This window comes from Lolium perenne, chromosome 3, assembly GCF_019359855.2.
Source record: "Lolium perenne isolate Kyuss_39 chromosome 3, Kyuss_2.0, whole genome shotgun sequence".
NCBI lineage: Eukaryota > Viridiplantae > Streptophyta > Magnoliopsida > Poales > Poaceae > Lolium > Lolium perenne.
The window spans coordinates 188,203,459-188,225,181 of NC_067246.2; the positions used below are offsets into that span (position 1 = coordinate 188,203,459).

General features: G+C 42.9%; 2 protein-coding genes across 5 annotated transcripts; both read right to left on the reverse strand.

The window, feature by feature from the left end:
* Positions 1 to 5,877: 5,877 nt before the first annotated feature.
* On the reverse strand, positions 5,878 to 16,258 carry LOC127342885 (transcriptional corepressor LEUNIG). 4 transcript variants are annotated; one of them, XM_051368913.2, is made up of 18 exons: positions 15,887 to 16,255; positions 14,783 to 14,880; positions 14,578 to 14,687; positions 13,621 to 14,028; positions 13,431 to 13,516; positions 12,792 to 12,879; positions 12,596 to 12,671; positions 12,322 to 12,371; positions 11,435 to 11,737; positions 9,921 to 10,121; positions 8,725 to 8,955; positions 8,525 to 8,639; positions 7,874 to 7,983; positions 7,650 to 7,799; positions 7,370 to 7,534; positions 7,154 to 7,273; positions 6,377 to 6,583; positions 5,878 to 6,304 (listed from the first exon to the last, which is right to left on the reverse strand). In XM_051368913.2, the coding sequence occupies exons 1-18, from the start codon at positions 15,916 to 15,918 to the stop codon at positions 6,158 to 6,160; spliced, it is 2,697 nt and encodes an 898-aa protein (XP_051224873.1). In that variant the 5' UTR covers positions 15,919 to 16,255; the 3' UTR covers positions 5,878 to 6,157. The 4 variants fall into 4 exon arrangements, with proteins under 4 accessions (XP_051224873.1, XP_051224872.1, XP_051224871.1 ...); XM_051368912.2 differs by having other exon boundaries at positions 12,596 to 12,674; XM_051368911.2 differs by having other exon boundaries at positions 7,154 to 7,534; positions 15,887 to 16,258.
* Positions 16,259 to 20,603: 4,345 nt separating this feature from the next.
* On the reverse strand, positions 20,604 to 21,323 carry LOC139838065 (uncharacterized). The gene has a single exon (XM_071827419.1). It carries the CDS (start codon positions 21,321 to 21,323, stop codon positions 20,604 to 20,606), a length of 720 nt encoding a protein of 239 aa, XP_071683520.1.
* Positions 21,324 to 21,723: the final 400 nt, after the last annotated feature.

Genomic DNA, 21,723 nt, shown 5'->3' on the forward strand with positions numbered 1-21,723 from the left:
CTTGCAAAAGCTTTGGATCATGTCGAATGGAATTTCATTGTCCATGCTCTTGCACACAAGGGTCTACATGGTCATTTTATAAACACTATACATGCTTGTATCTCCTCGCCGACTTTTTCAGTACTCACAAATGGCCAACCATTTGCGAAATTCCGAAGTGACAGAGGTATCAGATAAGGCTCTCCCTTATCTCTCTATCTCTTTGTCCTTGCTATTAATGAGTTATCTATTGAGTTACAAGAAGCTATGCCCACTTCCTCTCTTTGCGGCATTACTCTTGGACCAAATTGCCCCCCATTCGCTTCTTTTGCAGATGATCTCCTTATTTTTGGTAGGGCAGGTGTTCAAGAAGCAACCACTATGAAAACAATTCTTCAATCCTTATGTGCTCTCTTTGGTTAGACACCAAGTTGTGCTAAATCTGGTATTATTTTTAGCAAACACGTGGACCAAGGTATTGTAGCTGCAATTCGACAAATCTTCCCAGTTGCTCTAATTGACTTTTCTTTTATACATCTTGGCCACCCATTAACCCTTCCTAGCAAAGATAGAGCTTCAGCATGTGATTTTGTTCTTGAAAAATTCAATACTAAGCTCACTACCAACAAAGCAGATCAAATTTCCTATGCAGCTCGCCTAGTCCTCATCCAATCGGTCTTTGCTTCAATCCCAGTATACTACATGTCCAATATCCTTTTTCCAAAAAAATTCATTTCAAAGCTTACTGCCATTGTTAGATTTTTTTGGTGGACATGAATTAGAGAGGATAAAACAAGCAAAGCCCTTTGCTTGAGGGCTTGGAAGGACATTTGCACTCCAAAAAAAGAGGGAGGATTAGGTATCAGAAACTTCCAAGCTTCTAACCAAGGCTTAATCCTAATGGCTGCTTGGCGCATAGCACAAAACCCAGATGATTTCCTTCACAAGGTTCTTAAGGCTAAATACTTCCATGACTCCTCTATTTGGCGCCCTAACTCAGTTCCAAAGTCAGCCTTCTAGGCCTCTATCCTCAAAATTCTTCCAATCTTCAAGGACCACTCGTACTACCAAATCACTCAAGGCAATCTCTCTCTTTGGAGTACTCCTTGGTGCTAAGACTGAACTAAGATTTATGACAATCTTATTATCCAACAGCCCCCATACACATACCCAGTTAAGGTAAACGATCTTTGGCTACCAAATCAGCAAGCCTGGGATGAGAAACTAATTGACTCTCTCTTCCAACAACCCATGGCACAATCCATCAAGCAAACTCCAATCATTCACTTGCAAGATCATGACTTATTGTGCTGGAAGCTAACATCAAATGGTAAATGTAATTCTAAAAGTGCGTACTATGAATGTTTACAGAGATTGCAGGAGCTTGGAGAGCCTCGTCCGAGACAGGTTTCTTTGGACACTAATAATCTTTTGAATCATGTTTGGAAGTCCAAAAGCATCCTGCCAAGAATACAAGCTTTGCATGACGATTTCTTCGCAAAGCTATTCCTACAGGAGCTCATGCAGGGAAGTACTCAAAGCATATTAGTAAGTATTGTTGCAGGTGTGGCTTAGAGGAAGATGATATCCATCTCTTTTTTTACTTGGCACTTCGTAAAAGCTGCATGGTTTAGCTTCCCTTTGTATATTAGAACTGAGATGATAATTCAAAATACTCGCTCCTTGCCACAAATTTTGCTCAACATTCTCAACATGCCACATCCACATGCTTCCCTGGAGAATATTCTAACATTTATGTGGTGTATTTGGAAATCTAGAAATGATTGTCTATTTGGCAGGAAAAAAGGAGAGCCATACCAAATTAACATCATTGCGCAAGCTCTGCGAAATAACATGGAGCTGCTCAAGCCTACAGATGTGACTTTGCAGGTGATGCCATAGACAATCCAATTGATAAAACAACAGGGCCTACTGGAGCAAGGAGAAACGCTCGCTGCTGACTTCCAAGTTCCAGGAGCACGGATATACTCAAACGCGGCATGGAAAAGTAAAAAGGTTCTTGGAACTACAGGGATCGAAGCAACATGAATAAGAGTATTTATGATGTTCAACCTCAATGAATGCAGCTACAATGTCATGTTACAAGCTTCTACTTCCTTGACCTCTTCGGTTCTACAAGCAGAAGCAAAGGCAATGTTGCTAGCAGCTCTACTCTCGGAAGCCTTCAAGATCAGCAAGCCAACATTGTTAGCAGACAACAAGCTCCTAGCTAAAGCAGTTGCAGACAGAAAGTTAGACTCTGATCATATACACTGGAATGTTAGGGACACTCTCGCTAACATCGTCAACTCTACAAACAGGTTACAGGCCAGGGTGTTCCACATCAAAAGAGACATTAACGAAATTGCTCATAATTGTGCTCACAAGGTGCTTAGAAATTCTCTAGGTCCACCTATCCTACGCTGTTCTTCGTCAGCTCATGCTCCCCTTCTTGCCCTATTCTCTCTATTTTCAAAGATTCAGAGTGGCAAGAGTTTGTAATCCATGATGTACAATGCTTTGAGCTGAATGAATGAAATTGGCGCCCTTGGCGCCTCTTCCTGTTCAAAAATAAAATAAAATAAATAATAAATAAATAAAGAAGGAATTTGCTAGAGCCCACATGCAAATTACCAGCTGAGGAAGGCTCAATCTATTTCAGACACGAAAAGTGATCCTTTAATTTGTTTGGGTCGGTTCATAAACACGAAATTGGCCTTTTTGCCTCATATGTATGTTTAGGTCGGGTAGCCTTAGCGCCCTGATGCAAATCTTTCTTTTTTTATAAAGTTCATTGATTTAATATAATTTACATAGGTAAAAGGAAAAAAAATACAACAAAATATAAAAATGGTCTCCCAGTCCTGCAAGCCCTAGCCTACATTGGCATCTACTGCTCGTAGTTGATGGGGACACCGATCAGGTCGACAACTATCGACATCTCCCAGGGCTAGTTGGGCGTCAGCATCGTCATGTGGTACACTAGCACTGGAGGAGGAGGAGGAGGAGCGAACCACTGATCCCACGGAGACAGGGGCGGCGGCGGGACACTGAAGCCTGCATGGCTAGCCTGAGCGCCTCTTCTTCGGAGACGTCATCCGGCATGTGCGTGGCAGCGTACCAAGGTTGCGGCCGCGGCGGCTCCAGCTACTAGGAGAGGAGGATGGCGAGCATGTTCGCCTCATCTTCGTCTAGGTCGTCGGATTGGGCGGGGAGCTGGTCTAGCATCCCTCCGCCTTGGCCTTCTTCCACAAATAAGTTAGGTAGCTGATGTAGTCATGTGACTCGTCCGTGTTGGCTCGCCCGACACGTCGCCGTACTCCCCCCCCCCCCCCCCCCCCCCTTCTGGAGTTGGTTGCTCGTCCGCATCCTACATCTTGACCTTCGGCACCGGCGGAAGGCCGCCGAGGAAACCCGAGCGGCGCCTCGGGTCGAACTTGGTTTTAGAAAAGGTATCCCACAATGGCGAGTTGATCCCGAATGCAGGGTCCGCTAGGAGGTCCGGCGGTAGAAGGGCGATCTCCTAGCGCCACGCCATGTCGTGATGTGGCACCGGTGGCATGGGCACCCGACGGTGGTTGAGGAGCCAGTCGTGGGGCAGGTGGGACGTCGCCCCGTCACTCACCCAACGTCATGTTCTCGTAGATCGCACATGCCACGGGAAACGAGGACGGGGACAGGGTTGCGAGGTTTCTTTGGCTTGGCCGACGATGACCTCGCCTCATGGTCGTTCTTCAGCTTCCGCTATGGGAACCCCCTCTTGCCCATGGTCTGGTTTTGATGGCACTCTGGGAAATAAGTTTGGCCGGAGATGGAGATGAGGCAAGGTGTGGGGCAATGAGAGCGTTGCCAGTGCCCTTATAAAGGACGGGGGAGCGGTGGACATCAATTGCAGCGCGGGACTCCAAGTGTGTTCCATTGATGGTGGCGCAGAAGCACAACCGTAGCCCACCGACGCGTGCCATTGATGACGTGCAGTGGGAACCGATGCGGCTAGGGCAGGCGTGGAAGAGATGCAGCCGCGCGGGAGATGAAGTGGTACTATTCACCCACCGCCAGGCAGGCCCAAGCCAGGAGGACGCGGTCACGTGTTGCATCCGCTCTGTGTCCATGCCGACGCATTTCCAGCACAAATTTGAGCCATAAATGCATCGGCGGGCAGACCGGCCACTTTGCGTCGGACCGCCGGGATGAGGTTTGCTTATTTCTTATGCACGCCAACGCAAACAACCAATTTACATCTATTTGCATCGGACTACTGAATACTGAAGATGTCCTTATTTCCTCACGTTGTGCGAGTACCAAAAAGTTATGACAAGACAAATATCAAACTGCATGCTTTGCGTCGCCATTTGATAGATAGCCAAAATGTAACCTCGCTCACTCACAAAAGGTGTATGGACATCTCCAGCCACCCGACACATTTTCGTCGTATCTTAAATATGTTCGTTTCGGTTCATTTACGTTGGACAGTCGATATAAAACGGGATGAAACCCTAGCCATTAGTCTACGGGTCGTCCTCGTCATCCTGGGTGAGATCCACGATCTCCGATAACCCCACGGACAGTTGGGTGCCAGCATCGGCACATGGTTGACCGGCGGCAGAGAAGGAGGGAGGGTCGAGGAAGACGGTGCCTGCTGCTCCCATGGCCACTTGGGCGCCCATGAAGGTAGCGGATATGCCGTTGGAGGAGGATGAGAATAGGTCAGGGTAGACTCGAGATGCCTCCATGGCGACCCAGAGGGCCTCCTCCCTAGACAACCCTTCAAATATGGCAATCACGACATACTGAGGTGGCTTTTGTGGTGGCGGCGGTATCTGCCCCTGCGAGGCCTTCATGGCGAGCCTCATCGCCTCCTCCTCGTCCACGCCTTCCGATATGTAGGGGAGCTGGTCCAACGTGCTCTCCTCCCTGGCCTTCTCCGCGAGGTAGGCAAGGTAATCGACGAAGTCATCGGTGTCTTCATGATCCTCTTATCCCAAGATTTGGTTGCCTGCCTCGTCCTCCTCCACCACCTTCCCTTCCGACCCGGGAGGGGCGCCATAGCCGAACTCGTCGTCGCCGAGGAAACCTAATTGATGATATTCCGCTCCACGTCGACGGTGACACGGAAGCACGGCTTCTTCATTACCTTCGCCGACAATGATCTAACCTCGTGGTCATGCTTAGGCTTCCTAAATTGCCACCCCTTGCCTATGGTCGTGGTGAAGTGGCGGTGCCTATTTCTAGGAAGTAGAAAGGGGCAACGGTGAGGGCGAGCTGCTAGCAATCGCAGGGCAATGTGGTTGCCCTTAAAAAGGCTAGAGAGACGTGGCCGCTTTCAATGCCTATGTTGGATTCCAGGCGTGTTCGCTTCATGGCGGTAGTAGTGATGTGGCCACTGAAATCGAAGCATGCCATTGTTGGCGCCACAATGACAAGTGCACGCGTAAGGGGAAACAAAGCGTTCCTTCCCCACCAGGCGGGCCCAAGGTAGCTGACTCATTTATTTTAGAAAAGTAGTACCTTGGCTCATTTTCTTAGAAAATAGTAACTTAACTTAGTGGTGTCAATGTTGTGTCCACGACGACACAATGCAAGACCAATTTTATGCCACGGATGGGTCACCACAGTCCATTTAAGTCACGCCGCTAGGCTGCGGTTTCATCATGTCCTTCCGTGAGACTTCAGGGAAGAACAGCGCAATCAAGCGGGCCAATGCAAATGGACCGACGTTGTCTATAGTGTCTGCGCACGTAAGGACGGCAAGGCCCTCGTACACAAAGATACCACGAGAAGCTAGCTGCCTTGCTCGACGTGCGCAAGCAATGGCATACTTGTGCTCTGCTTTTTGTGTGCCCGCTCGTTAAGACTTCTTTATGAAAAGATGAGATCTTTACTTACAATATGGCAGTATGACAAAACTGCTTCCATAACTTTTTATCAGCGCAAACATGGCATCTTTATTGTTAAAGCAGGCAACAACCATTTCTATAAGGAGTTACAAACTTAACAAGGAGAACAGCATACAACTAAGACGACCACAAAACGCAAACCAGGTTAGTTCACGAACTGCTGCTTGTTAGCCACCTTTTTGTCATGCACTTGTCTAAAGCAGAAAACCATCCTGTTCTCTATAATCTAAACAACGAAATGTAAAATTCTTCAACACAGAAGCCGGTCGCTATTTTACATCTCATTTCCACAGCTTGACAAACCTGTCATGACTTACTGAGGCAACCTTCCCGGTTGCACTTGATGCTGCTAGGGCTGCAATTAAACCATCATGTGCATTGTTTAAAGTCATGGCGTTCTTCTCTCTGATGTCCCAAAGCTCCAAGGACTGCACAGCAGACAACAACGTAAGCATGCTTACAAAATGATTGACATGTCTGAAGAGATAGGTGAAACTTGCCTCGTAACAACCAATGACGAGCAAAGAAGGGTAAGTTGGGTGGAAAACACATGTTTGGAACTTGTTCCCACTGCAGTTCAGCTCGTGCATAAATTCACCGTCATGTCCAGAAGTAAACGACCATATTCTGACAGCATCTTCACTGACAGAAGCGAGATAGTCACCGGCTGAGTCCCAACAAACTGATTGAATATTCTTCATGTGACCCTGCATACACAAATCAAACTTCCAACTCAACAGTCCACCACCAACATTGGACTACAAGATACTTGAAAGTTCTTTCTTCTTTGAGATGCAAGAAGCGTGCAAGTTAATATAATTAAGGCAAACCATTAAATTGATAAGTACCAATTGAATCATAATAGTTAACATGTTTGATATATGTAGGAGATGCTTATAGCGAAGAAGATAATATTCTGAGTGTGCTCGTCAAACCTTGCAGTTTGTGTACGCTCATGGACATTACTTTGCTCAGTTTGTTCCATAGCAGGTCAGATGGAAATCATGGACCAAGAAACATTATAAGTTCAAAACACTAAAAGTTTCAATTTCACAGAACCTGCTAAGCCTCTCGATTACTGAAACTTGTCAAATGCATCTAGGGAACCTTACTTTTGCATTGTTACCTAGTGACCACAAGATAATCATTATGGTTTTACACTACTGGAGTAACTGAAGACATGGCGCAGCATAAATTGCACACTTGCGAATATGAGAGGTTTTAAGTGCATCCTTAAATGCTCTCAACACATACTGGAGCTGATCTTGGTAACGAACCTGTAAAGGGCTTCTACAAGCATGCTGTGTCTCCCCGTCCAGTATGTAGATAGCCTTCTCTGATGCAGCTGCTAGATATTTTCCCTTGCGAGGTTGAAATCTCATTTGAGTAGCACCTCCCTGTGAAGATAACAATATAATAATAGGAAACAAAAGCAACCACCAGAAATTAATTGTTTGAGGAAAAGACCGGCCAATGAAAATTAGAACCCATACCTTAAAGACCTTAACACAGGTCAGGCAACTACCATTATTTATGCTCCAACTGCGGACTTCCCCATCACTATCGCAAGAGCAAATAATATCCTCTTTATTCGGATGAAAATCAAGTGACATAACAGATGCTGAATGACCCGTGAAAGTACGGAGTGAATAGTCAGTCTGCAGAGAGTCAAATCGGTTAGTCGCCACACCCTAATATTGGAGCAGTTTCTAGTGCGATGTCACTGTAAAATAAATACATCGCAAACAAGAAAAGAAATGCTAAGGGGTATACATTGTCGGCATCCCAAACCCGTACGGTTTTGTCGAAGGAAGATGTAGCAAGGCGGGACATGCTTGGGCTAAATCGAACATCAGTTATCAAAAAGGAATGCTCTTCTAACGAAGATTTAGGCTTCAGTGAATCTGTACACCATAAAACAACCTGCAGAACAGCAAGTGTGTGATTGACTGTTCTGAAAACGATAAAAATAGTTACTACTGCATCAACAACCACACCTTTTTATCATGACCTCCAGTAGCAAGCAATTTACCGTCAGATGAGAAGTGGCAACAAACAACTTTATGTGCACTTGCACGTGCTTTTGCAACCTCGGAGAAGCCAAACCCTGTGACAAACAGATCTTAAGATATTTTTTGCCGCTAGCAAGATAGTTAGAAATAAACAGAAGCTCCTCGTATATGGCCAACACAAATAACAATGTGAAGTTTGCCAATATAAAGGACAAAGTGGTGCATCTTTAGGGGTAGATTTTATGTCAAGATATTATTGCTGACAAAATTGGACAGTTCACCAAACTGGCATGGTTGTACCACAGGTCCATAAACTTACTAATCTGATTACGACTAGGTATCTGAAAAGTAATTTCGAAGATCAGCAACTCAAGCAAGTGACACAACCGTGCAAGTTCAGCGAGTTGTACTGGGATTTTTTCGCTTTATTTATCATGTAAACCAATGTAGAGAACCAATTCCAAAAAAGAAATAAGAGAATGGCTAAAGAGTACTCGAACAAGGAATGTGAACATTGTGCCTAAAATAGACATAACAATGTGGGCTATTTATCAGACTGCTTAACCTCAGGTTCACAGCTCATACAGATTAAAGTCGACAAGGACAATGATATCAACAGGAATAAAATGCAAATACCTTTACTGGCATCCATGCAGCGTCCTAAGGAATCCCTGGGATCCATGTCATCCTGTGACAGAAAAGATTCAACATTTTCATCTAAGCCTTCTTCCAGCAAACGGTCCACATCACCCTGCAATGAAGCTTTTGTTATCATACTGCCTAAACAAAAAATTATCGTTGTCCAAAAACAAATTTACATCAAAATATATGTATACCAGCGGGTTTGCGGTAGATGTCAAGCTTCCGGTGCCATCAGAGCCAAACATTACCAAGGGTTTTGCCGAAACACCGTTCTGCTGAAGTTGTGGTACTGGCATCGGGTCTCCTGGTGTATGAGTGGAAGGTGTTGAGGGTGCAGAACCTGGAGACGGGCCACCAGTATTTGCGGTTCCTGAACTATTAGCTCTACCCGAGGAAGAGCCAGGCTTCTTTCTTTTCTTCGTTGTCTGAACCACAAACAGCATTGTTTATGTACATGAACCGCTTCAATAATCCAAAGCAGCAGGAAGCAAAAAAAGAGGAACTTAAATTTTGCTGCTTATGCTAGTAGCCAACAATAGAGGTATCACGAGTCTCTTTTTTACACATTTTCTAGTTTGCTACGATTTTTTACACATTTTCTTGTCAACATATTGCGTTTCTCAGGTGTTATATGAGCACTAATATCAAATTGCATTTAAACAAGTACGAAAGCAGCAATTTCTGCATACATAGATTTTTATCAGTTACTGGCAAAAAAAAAACCACTGGTGAGAAAAAGCTCCATCAGCAAACAAAAAATGGAAGATCAATAGTAACAGTGACAGTTAAAACTCAGTTGAGCTAGTGTGGAGAAAGGAATACAATTGTATACTATCTAGAAGACAGATAGTGGATCTAGGGGAGCCAAGATAACAACAAAGGTGTAGGCATGGCCAGATCCTGTACCACACCAAATACTTAGCTTGGTTAGACTTCCCACTTTAAACAGAAAAAACATGAGATCCAAATTTCAAATTTTATTCTATTTGTGAAAATACATTATCAGGAAAGAGAAAAAAAAAGCAGCCTCAATAAACTTGACTCAAGAAAGTTCTAATTATTCTATAAATTCATATGAATTTATTACTAATGCTATTTCTTCTGTAAGTCTAGCTATCTTTGGTTTATTCATAGCATATATCTTGTATGGATCCCCTTTTTTTCAGAATTTGGATTTAATAAATTCCTTTTACAAGGAAAGTCCAAAAAAATACTTTTTTAGATCAAGTAAAAAGAAAGATATACAGTTGGTCATATAATCGCAGTTATATGGATGACGTGAAAAAAAGTTATCATCCCACTCAGATCATATGTATACTATGAAGAGTAGGATGTCAGTTTTAATGTTTAATGCAAAATGAACACAAAACTTGCATACCACAAAACTTACTTGATCAGTGCCCCCGAAAGAATTTGGAATGCCCCCATCAACAGGCATATTTCCAGTTCCTGGCTTTTCTTGTTGGAGAAGCTGGTTCGAGCTTTGAGACTGCTGACTGGAGACAGCTTGATGTTGCTGATGTTGGCTATTGCTTTGCTGTTGTAGTAGTTGTTGCTGTTGCTGCTGGTGGTGTGCATTAGCAATTTTCTTCTACTAAACAGAAAAAATCGATATAAGAACATGGCAGCGGAAAAAAAGAGCTAGAACACTAACCAAAAGGCATAGCTACAGGCAAAGGTAAATATAACATAACCTAGGTCATCTTCTATGCAAAAAGGAAGCATACAGATAAGATCAGAATCAAACTGAGTTAGAAAGTAGAGAACTGTGAATTAATACCATGATAGTATACATTCAGGAATTAGAAAATCCATGTTAGGCTTAGTCGTAATGTACAACCATCATCACCAAAGGTAAGTGGAACCGTGATTAAGAGCTAGAGTTGGAAGACTACAACTTGCGAACTCGCAGTTGCGTGGAGTGGAGCGAGGTGACAAAAGATTCAGAAGCCAGACCGTACGTGGAGGTAGAGGAAAAGGATCTCTTCTTCTATTAATAGTGGTCAAGAAGTAAACAGATGTTGGAAAGAAACAGAGCCAAAGATGTTTTTCACAGCAGACAACGAGGCCACATGCGGGCCGTGCAGCCCATACTCAAGACTCATGTTGGTCAAATATAACTAGTCTGGTCACTTCAGCTACAAATATATAAAAAAATCCGTTGTAAAGCATGGGCACGTTGCTAGTCCGATTAACATTTTGAGTTGTCTTTGCACTACTGAAACATTGTCCATACTATGTCCAGCACCTTATGAAGAATTAGATGTTTAAGCAGTCAGTTAAAATGGAAAATACAAATAATCGCATTCATTGTTTTGTGTTTACAACTGGCAAAATACGATTTAGTCAACAAAAATACATTACGATGGTTGACTTGGCTCTAACAGTTTTAGGACATGTACAATGTAAGATACTTACAGAGGTGCTTAGAAAAATAAATCGTTTTTAAAGCATTGTTGCTTAAAATTACTAGGCAGACATCTAACTAGGCACCTCTCCTATACAAACAAGCGCTTGTGCTCAATAAAAAGCTTGTTTATTCTCGTCAGCATTGTACATGGTCTTAGCAATACATGACATCAGAGCACAAAGCGATTTGCTGCTGCAAGGCGCAACAAAATATTAACAACAGTACCTACCAAATTAACATCTTAGTATGTTCATCCGATTACGCTGAGACAGGCAACGTTCTGAAAGAACTGAGACAACATTTGCCAGGATTTTCTATCCTCTACGATCAAAGCTCTCATCTCTCATGTAACGGGAATTGCCTCGTCTCATATGATAAGCACTTGACACAATTGCAAAATGAAGATAAAATTTCCATTTATAAATACTATATTACACCTGTTAGTAAGGAAGATGCGAGAAAATAAGCAATCAGTTAAAACAAAAAAAACATACCTTTATTAGCATGTCTATATCGCCACCACTTTGACTAGGAGAGCCAATATTTGGAATGATATCACCACCACTTGTTGTCTGCCCATCCCTCCCAAGAACTACATTTCTGTTGTTGAACATCATCCTCAATCTTCTGTTGTCAACATCACTGGACGTTGGAGAAGTCATATTTTGCTGCGCCTGCAACGCAAGCTGCTGCTGTTGTTGTGGAGTCAGAAACTGGATCTGTTGTTGCAATTGATGTTGATTCTGCGCGAAGGTTTTCTGCTGTAAAATTCCAGACCGAAGTTGCTCAAGTCCTGGCTGAAATAAGCAGCATAATGCAAGTGAAAACAGATGTTGAGATTTGTCTTATATTTGCTATTTCCATTATTTAGAAAATATATAAATAGCCGTTTGCTCCACAAATTGCTGGCAGTGACATTGTCTACGATGGCACTACAATTCAACTGTACACAAGCCAAAGGATATGATAACATAAATGCGAGATCACTATACCATTGCCAAATTGTGAAGAACATGGTCAATATTAAAAGAATCAAATACGAGCATAATATACCATGTAAACACAAAACAGATGCAACTTTAGTATTTAGATGCTTCCTGTGGTCAGTAAAGGTACTACAGCAAGCACATGGGACTCCGAAAATAACTGCTGCAAAATGTACCAGTTTGCCAAAGTTTAGATTGGGAATTTCAGATTCAATAATAACCAGGGAGCGGTTTCTGGATAATTTTCACCTTAATGATAAAAAAGGATGAATAAAATTCAGAAATTTTATACAGAAATCACTTAGGTCAGAATCTCTCAATAATTTGAACCCTGAACGCACGAATGATAAAGTTGTGCTGGATAACTTAATGTTTACTCATAAATTAAACCTTACCGTGAGTGGCCATCCTTTCAAAGTCAAATTATTTCCAACTTGATTCGATCCTGTTAAAAATGTATCTAAATTAGCATCAGAAAACTGGTCACTCAACTCGATCCTGTTAAAAATGTATCTAAATTAGCATCAGAAAACTGGTCATTCGACTATATTATAAAATTGGAAATATAATACTCCCTCCGAGGGAGTTCTTTTTTGAAGAAAAAAATTGAAAAATGGTTGATACAAGTAGTGGAGAATAGTAGTTTACAGAAGCAGATAAAAATACTACCTTGTAAACCCATAAATGACCCCTCAGAGCCTGCAGCTCTAGGTGTCAAAATAGAATTCATATCTGTCTTCATACTCTGCTGAAGAACATACAAAATAGGATAAGCCAGTTTTTTCTTTACGTACTTCTTGTTTTCACGGTGAGAATGGTTAGATCTGACAGATACCAGATAAACCAGGACACCTCAAGAACTAACCTGGGCATGTCCTGGAAGTTGGGGACTTCTGGCCTGAATTTGTTGCATAGTGCCCGACAAACCACCAATAGAACCATGCAAAATTTGCCTAAATATGGGGAAATGTTAACAAACAAAGAGCAAAGTTACAAAGGCTACTTGATAGTATTCTTATATGGTCTAGTTAATACAAAAACAGTCAACGCCTTCTTTAGGATGTATGTTTCTACATTCCACATATATTGAAAACTTTACAACCTTCTTTAGGATGTAGGCTTCTACATTCCACATATATTGAAAACATTATAATTCGTGCACATCAGGGGCGGAGCTTAGTTGCAACAAAACTGTGCCATGGCCCGCCCAACTTTAGAGATCTTCTGTCTACATATTAGTAAATTTAGCCCAATAACAGTCCATTTTAGTGTCCTTAAGCCTGTTGGCCCACCCAACTTTTTCTGGCAAGCTCCGCTACTGGTGCACAAGAGAAGGAAAAATGAATGGCCAGCCACGCTACCAATTCTAAGTGTGGCATTCAAATGGTGATCGTGTAACTTGTAACAAGTAAACTTAATGGCATCAGCTACTTTTGTATACAAATAATACAATAGTGTACTTCTTTTGTTAAGGAACTTCATAGTTCACAAGTTCAGCAAGTACCCTGGAGATTGTCCACTTGCAGCTGCTTTCAGCAGCGATGTTTCATTTGAATCAAGTAGTTGTCCAGCATTTTCTCCATATCTTTGCTGCAATAGAAGTTTCAATGTTAGAATAAAGTAATCAGAAACGAATATTTCCTAGAGGAGACAACTAAAAGAATTTGGAACAGCAAACTAGCTAACAGTGATACCTTCATTGATGCCTCTTCCAAAGAGTCTCTCCGTGAAGGCAACTTTAACGTCTCCTCATACATTTTTGTCGCCATAACATTTGCAGTGCTATTTTGTCGCATTAAAGGATTGTTTGCAGAAAGTCCGCTTGAAGCACCATTAAGAAGATGAGAACTCTCTCTACGTTGCTGCTGCTGTTGCTGCTGTTGTTGTTGCTGCTGTTGCTGCTGGTGGAGCTGTTGCTGTTGTTGCTGCTGGTGCTGCTGATGTTGTTGCTGCTGCTGATGTTGCTGCTGCTGCTGCTGCTGTGCGGCCCTTTGTAACAACATTTGTTGCATTTGCATCTGCTGTGGTTGCTGCTGCTGCTGCTGCCGCTGCTGTTGAGGCAGCTGCTGCTGCTGTTGCTCCCGTGCTTTCATTAGTTGAGTCTGAAAGAGTGCAGCACATAGTAGCTAAATTACTACCACCAATTAAGGAGAAAAGATGCTCCACACTCGTAGCTATTGATGCAAAACAAAATCATGATTCTATAAAGCGGTTAGTTAGATCATTAAGTTACAAATCGCCCTCCACAAGCGAAAAAAATGGACAACAAATTAAGAAGGTAACTTTAATTTGTAAAATAAAATATATGTTATGGACAGCGAAACTACCCAGCTATAGTGAATCTAGCACATGCAACAAGAGGTTGAAGAGTTGAATGTTACTTAACAGTAACAGAGAACGAATAAAAAGAATTGTAGTGAACCAAAAAGACCTTGCAGGCCTAGCAAACTAAACTTGGTAAGGTTCCCCATCAATTTATAGGTCACATAGGATCTCTTCATGTGAAATTTCTTTGGTAGATCATTTGAAGAAAGCAAAACAGAATATAAACAACGGTGCAGCACTGTGGACACAGGAGGTGACTAAATTAACATGCCTTGACCATTTAAAGTTTTTCCATAGAAGGATAAACAAATGTTGTAAACACTTACCTCAATATATGAAGCCGCAACATCTGAATGCTTCTCATTTGTTCTTGCTATGAATATATCCCAAAAGACTGACCACCACTCAAAAAGAAACCCACCGGGTGCATCAATTGCTGCAAGGAAGCACAGCCTAGAGAGTAAGCAGTAGTCTTTACAAACAAAAAAAAAATAAAGGAAAGGTGTTGCAAAAAACATGACAAACACATACCAACTGGATCTGAAGAGACCTTCCCTTCTGCTTGGAAGGCCTTTGCAGTTGCCTGCAAATTTCTCTTCATAAAATAGTCGTATATGTAAACATCTAGCCTGTTTCACCAAAGCAGTCAAATATTTAGTCCTCAGGGTGAAGGTTAAACACATTTAAGAGATGCAACTATCCAACCATAACTACAATACCGTTCATGCAAGCAGTATAATGAAGAAGCAGCTTGTGCATAAAACGTTAAGGCTTTTATGGCACGTTTATGCTGCTTCAACGTATATTCATTTGTCTCTTTAGCGTCTATTTTGTCGCTTAGCAAATCATCACGTAGAGTGATCCTAAATGCCAGCGTTCAGCTTTCAACATATTTTCATGCACTTGTATCATCCGCGCAAGAAATGCTTCGGTTCGCTAGTTGCTTTCCACGAAACACCGTGCATATCGCGGAAGCATTAGTAGCTCTAGCTCCCAGAAGCAGAACAGGATATTTCAGCTACTTAATCGTATAAACAACGTGAAGTGCGCGAACGTGACCTCAGATATATCCATATCCGTATCTACAAGGAATCAGGTAATTCGCCGGTACTCCCTTCCATACCTACTCCCCCGGTAGCGACAAAAGAATAAAAAGGCTGAACGGATCGAATGAACCGAATCGGACTCCCTTGTCGTATATCCATAATAGCTAGGTCAACCGATACTACCGGTATTTCAAATCTCATCGACAGATTACGCTGGTGTGCTCAAATCCCCAACTACGTTCTCTGATATTTGGGAGGGATCACCACGACAAATCATCACTGGAGTGTTAAAACATCGGGAACCCTAAGCCACCAACCCAAAACAGTAGGTTCTCCCACTAGGGGAACAAAGCTCAAACCGAACCCGCACTAAAAAAAAGAGGTCCCGCGAAACCCTAGCGGCAAAATACGCCCACCACGGCTCTCCTCCCCCAGCTAGTTCAGTTCAAACTCCGGAGCCCCTCCCGTGACCCTAAGCTCGAGTAATCGCCACCCGGAGGACGCAGCAGCCAAGCACAAACGCCCGCCCTGCCAACAAAACATGATTCACGAATCAACAGAATGGATACAACGGAAATCAAATCCTCACATCTTATCGGCCTCCCAGTTCGTCTGCGACATGGCTACCGACGGCGCCCCGGCCGGCCTCCCTTCCTCCGCCCGCGAGAAGAGCTAGCTCCGGCAACGCCTGGGCCACCAACGCCCACGCAGCCACCGGGCGATGGATGGAGAGGCGAGTTGCGCGAGACGAGGAGAGGCGGAGGGGAGGAACCCGAGGCGGAACCCTGGAGGTTTGGAGGGCGGAGGGGAGGGGAGGCGGCGGCGGCGGCGGCGAGAGAGAGATGCGCGATGGCCGGGTGAGAAGTGAGAGCAGATTGGAAATTCGCAGTTTCAGCGGCGCGAGGTGTGCAGTGCGGAAGAGGAGAAGAAAAGGAAGGGAATAGAAACGCCAGGGGGGGTCCACGGGTTACATGTTTGCCGCTACGGCTGTACGCTATTTATTACTCCTACTACTTGCCTTGCGAATTCGCTGGAAAGATGAAGAAAAAGTGCATTGAGTACGCATGCCACTATATTGTACCGGAGTACAGTACATCGTTTGCATTTTCACGGGTTCATCCTTGATGCCTTTGTCTACTTTGGACGTACTTCACAGTTGTTAGTTGTTACCACTATTGCATATTTGCATTTTCCCAAGTTGGTCCACTGCCCACCATCGTTGACCAAGGTTGATGTACTTTGTTGTTGAAATTTGGCACATCTGACTTTACCAGCTATGTGAGTCTGTCTTTGCATACAATGCCGTATCTTTTTTATTTACATCTTTTATTATCTAAAACAGATATAAATGAAACTATTGGCCTATCTGAAGCATCCCATGGAAGTAGGGACATGATTGACCAAGTCGGCACCGAAACTGTACATCGTGAGTGGTACTCCTCATTCCGCTCGCTAGACCATCTCAACACACGCCTACACAGCCCGGCTTATAGTTTTAAGTAATGGATTTGTGTTTCTCACGGTTCATTTTGCAAAGGTGTTGCATTTCTCAATCATAATAACGCACTAAGGAAAACAGGAAAAATATATCCAAAAAATCAAATTAGTAAAACAACCACGAGTATTTACGGATGGACGAGAACCTAGGTGGAGTTTACACAACTGGGTAGGCATTGTATCCTTCACCCTGATAGGATAGTATAATTTGATCCATTTGGAAAAGAGGTGTTTTAAGGCAAAATTATCCTAGTCTTGTCATTTGTCATCCTATAGCATCCTTGAAAGTCTAGGGAGTGTGTATGTTTCAAATTACCCAAATCATCCTCGTATTGGTACAGTCAACCATGCAGTCTATGTTTCATGGTGCAATATTGTGGAAGCCAGTCGAGTATGTGGTTGGATATGTGGCGGTGTTAAAGGAAAAATGCTTTGGTCCAGAGACGAAAGTTCGTAAAAGATACTATAGTACATGGGAACATTGGTAGAAGATGTGTAGCCGGCTAAGCATGTCATGAGCATGTTCGTTATTTGTATCCTACACTTAACAACTTGGCAAGCAACTATTCCGTGTTTTACATTGTACTCATGTAAATTTCTCTTCATTTCAATTGCCCGTGATGAGGACACCTCGTGGAAAATGAGATGCATAATATAGGACCCCTTACAAAAACTTGTCCTCAAATTGTATCATATGCATCCAAATATTTAGCATCACGTGGCCATGCAAATACATATGCACTACCATATGGCGTGACGCGGACATCCACATTGGCACCACTCCGACAAACACAAGGTGGTTCCAAATAACAAAAATATGTAACCAGGGTACAAAACTCATGCCAACGAGTACGAACAAGCACATTCCTTATCTTCCCTTTGAAATGTATAGTTTCCACCAAGTCAAAACGGATTGATTCTAACTAAAGCTTGTACCCGAAAATGGAAGATTCTTACTTGAGTGAGGGACGTGTGTGTTATTTATTTTATATAATCTATGTGTCAAATGGATCCAACCAACGAACGTATAACACTTGATGATTAGACAATGTGAGTTTCTAAGTCTGAGGGACCAACACAAAGGAGGCTCAAAACTAAACCATGTCAACCAACGAACGTATAACACTTGATGATTAGACAATGTGAGTTTCTAAGTCTGAGGGACCAACACAAAGGAGGCTCAAAACTAAACCATGTCAACCAATGAACGTATAAAACTTGATGATTAGACAATGTGAGTTTCTAAGTCTGAGGGACCAACACAAAAGAGGCTCAAAACTAAACCACGTAGTGCCATATTTGGATCACAATCCTATAAAATCAAGTCAAACGATCCGAGATTGAAACAACATAAGGCCAAGAGTGTCAACGGGTATCTCAAATGCTCTAAATTCAATCTCAGCACATCTTAAAATGAATTGTCACGCAAGAACAACGAACTCGTTTCCTCTACAAGGAGCTCGTTTCCTCTACAGAACATCCAAGCCATTCGAGTAAGATCATTTGGTTCCAGCTCTTGGTCATATGTGTTGTGCCATGTGCACTAAGTGGGTCACCTATAGTTTACATAGTATCACATCCCAAAACTTACTACACTCGCGAATATCCATCACCACCTTCTAATTGGGGTTTTATTTGGTTTAGATCTGAAGAGGTTGCCCATTTTACTAAGTTTTGTTCCTACATCACCAAATGGTTTGGGAGTTTTGCGTGTTAGTTCTTGCTCCTTTGTACATCTATAGAAATAAATATTCCATTTACTATTAGGTACATATTTGTCAATGGCATTAGATCTTCATCTAGGTGAGTCTCGCCTCTTTGCTCTTGCAATAATCCTACTCATACATCATCATCGTGTCATGTTTCTGTAGCAATCAACAGAACAATGTTTGTATCTGTACAATGTCTATGAGTAATGAAAATTAGGGTGCTCTGCACCCTACCCTTGTTCAAAAAAAAAGATCTTCATCTAGGCTTTACTGATTATATATTGTTGCGTTCATGAAGATCGTCAACCGGCCTTGCACACAGATTGAAAGTGCCAAAGAGGACGACTAGAAGGGGTGAATAGATGCCTAGAAAATTTAATTATTTCCTTACAAATTTGAGCATCAACACAATAATATAGGTTCTCTAGGTGAGAGTAACCTATATGATAAGATACAAGCAGCTTCACAAGATAAAAATATATAATCGGTCTAGTGGAAAATAAGTAAAGATTTGTAGATAATCACACAATGATACAAGGATGTATCCCGAAGTTCACACTTTCGGTGTGTTAATCTCCGTTGAAGAGGTGTGGTGGCACAATACCTACCAATAGCAACATGGCTGGCACAACAAACTTTTACAAACTTCTTGGGGTTTCTCCACAACTTAAATGGAGGTTCCTAAGCTTCCCCCGAAGCACTACACCACCAAAGCTAGGCTCCGCGATAACTTCTTCTGTCTAGGGTGCCCAACCACTCAACAATAACAAGATCCACAATTTTTAGCGCATCTAATCGAATTCCTCTAGTTAAAGTGTGGGATTGGATCTCCTCTATCTTCTCTAATAAAATCAATAAGATAACAAGATCTAAACACTAGGAAGAAAGATCTTGAAGGTTTGAGCTCTTGCAATAATGGACGAGAGAAGAAAAAAGTCTTTCATATTTGTTGGGAAGAAGGTTCTCTATATAGTAGCTCACTAAAATCAAACCATTACTTGCCGTTTTGTGCGATGCCTAGAACTTCCAGGGATGGAGGAACTTCCAGTCGGATGTTATGGGCCACTTATGGCCCAACATATGTTGTGGAAGTTGGTTTGGGAGGGTAGGAACAACCGATCCCGAAACTTCCAAGTGTATTACAAGGCCACTTTTGGGCTCATCTAGAGAGATGTGCCACACTAGAAGCATTGGTACAACGCACAAACTCTAGAATTTCAGCCCGACACTTTCAGGCTTTGGAACGTGTAACAAGATAAATCATCATGCATTTCTTGTTTGTTATTTGTCTCGCCTCCTCTATTTCACATTATATAAGTGTCAAATTAATATTTTATGGGATGCTACGATATATACATCAAAGGATATCTCTGGGGGAGTTCCCACATAGAGGCGCGACATGCACAACCCATGAGGCCTACCGCCCATCACTGCCATGTGGCCCAACGTGGCCTCGTTTGCATGACACATTTCATCTGTGGATATTGTTAATGTAAATGATATTCTAATTTATCACATTGTTTACCTATGTTCACGAACAAAAGGGAAAAATTATGGTTTTGCAAAATAATCAAGATAGTGATAATAATTTCATATATAAACAGATATCATAAAACGAGAGGGGGACTGATACCATACAATTTAAGTTAGTGCCTAATACTTGAATCTCCTCTTTTCACGACCTAACAAGCTTAAATGAAAATGGTAGGTCGACATATGAATTGGTTAGCAAGGCTGGGTCTCGAATTGGCTGCGTCAGCTACCTTTGGATCAGTGATGTGTGGATCCCCCACATGACGAGCTCACATGTTACAAACCCACGTTATATCAACAAATCCCCACTGCAAGGTTGCACCTGAACTGAAGATATGGATTTGAGGAGGAGAGCCTAAACAGGTGGCATTTTAGAGGATCTTCTCCAAAGTGTCAATGGCAAGCACAAGCACATATGTTGAGACAGGCTAACCGTTGGGACGGCCTCTTTTGTGGACAATTTTTGGTACTGCCATGTCACCTGAAAACACATGCAAACATGCCGAGACAACAAAGGAAAGCATCACGCAAATTCAGCGCCAATGACCGGTGAGCTTGTCTTGTTTATCACCCAGCGTTTGCTGCGCAGGGAGCATACCCAGCTTGTGTAGCTTGTCCTGGCGGTGCGGGATAAGGAACCCACAACCTTCGCTTCTGAGGCGGTGCTGAAGAAGGGGCACCAACCTCTCGAGTATGCTTGCATGACTCCTCGAACGCAAGCCTACCCGACTCTTCCTTGCTAGCAGTGTTGACCAGCTTGTCAAAGGTGTCCATCGAGACATGAGTAAGCGCGTACTTGAGTGCCGGCTTGAGGCCATTACGGAACCTCTTCTGCTTCTTGGCATCAGTGGACACTTCTTCGCCACCATAGCGAGCTAGCTTGGAGAACTCGATGTTGTATGCCATCACGTCTTTGTTGCCCTGAACAAGACTGAGGAATTTCTCCTTCATCCTGTTCATCAGCCCTTCAGGAATGTGGTGGCTTCTGAAAGCTTCCCTGAATTCTTCCCATGTGACATCAGGAGCATTGGCGGGACGCATCTCGAGAAAGTTCTCCCACCATGCTGCGGACCCTCCTTTCAGTAGGTGAGTCGCAAACCGCACTTTGTCTTCTGGAGCAACTCCCGCTGTGTTGAGCATGCGGTTGACATCGCGCACCCAATCATCTGCATCCAGCGGTTCAGGAGTAGAGTCGAACGATCGCGGGTTCAACTGCAAGAAGTCCCGGATCATCACCCGACCATTGTCATGACGAGCTTGATCGAAGTTGTGCTGGGTTTGCTGCATCTGGCTCAACAGTTGAGTCATTTGCAACAGGGCTGGTCCCAGCGGAGGAGGTGGTGGAGGTCTAACCATCATGTTGAAGGTACACCATCGCTCCATAGAAATCATCAAGGTACACCATACAAGGTTCAAGTACACATGAGATTCATACATTACAAGGATAGAAAAACTAGAACATCCACTCGACACGCAGGACAGTGGAGTAAACGGTAGTTCCATGAGGATAACGAAAAGGAAACAGGCTCCAGAACAAAGAAGTGGTCGAGATAGCATCGGATCAAAGGAGAAAAACATGTTAGTATGAAAATACCAACATGTCAAAGGAATAGATTATATGTGGAGATTAACAAAGGATGATAATGAAGCAACCATAGTACAGAAAATTTTCAAAATACTTTTCCCT

Excerpts from the sequence above, each read along its gene's own strand:
- LOC127342885 (XM_051368910.2), bottom strand. The coding sequence starts at position 15,918 with ATGTCGCAGACGAACTGGGAGGCCGATAAGAT. Across the intron at positions 14,688-14,782 it reads GGTCTCTTCAGATCCAGTTG|CAATTGATGCACCCGGTGGG; the intron begins GTATGTGTTTGT and ends GCTTCCTTGCAG. Across the intron at positions 7,535-7,649 it reads GGGTTTGGGATGCCGACAAT|ACTGACTATTCACTCCGTAC; the intron begins GTATACCCCTTA and ends GACTCTCTGCAG.
- LOC139838065 (XM_071827419.1), bottom strand. The coding sequence starts at position 21,323 with ATGCAGCAAACCCAGCACAACTTCGATCAAGCTCGTCATGACAATGGT.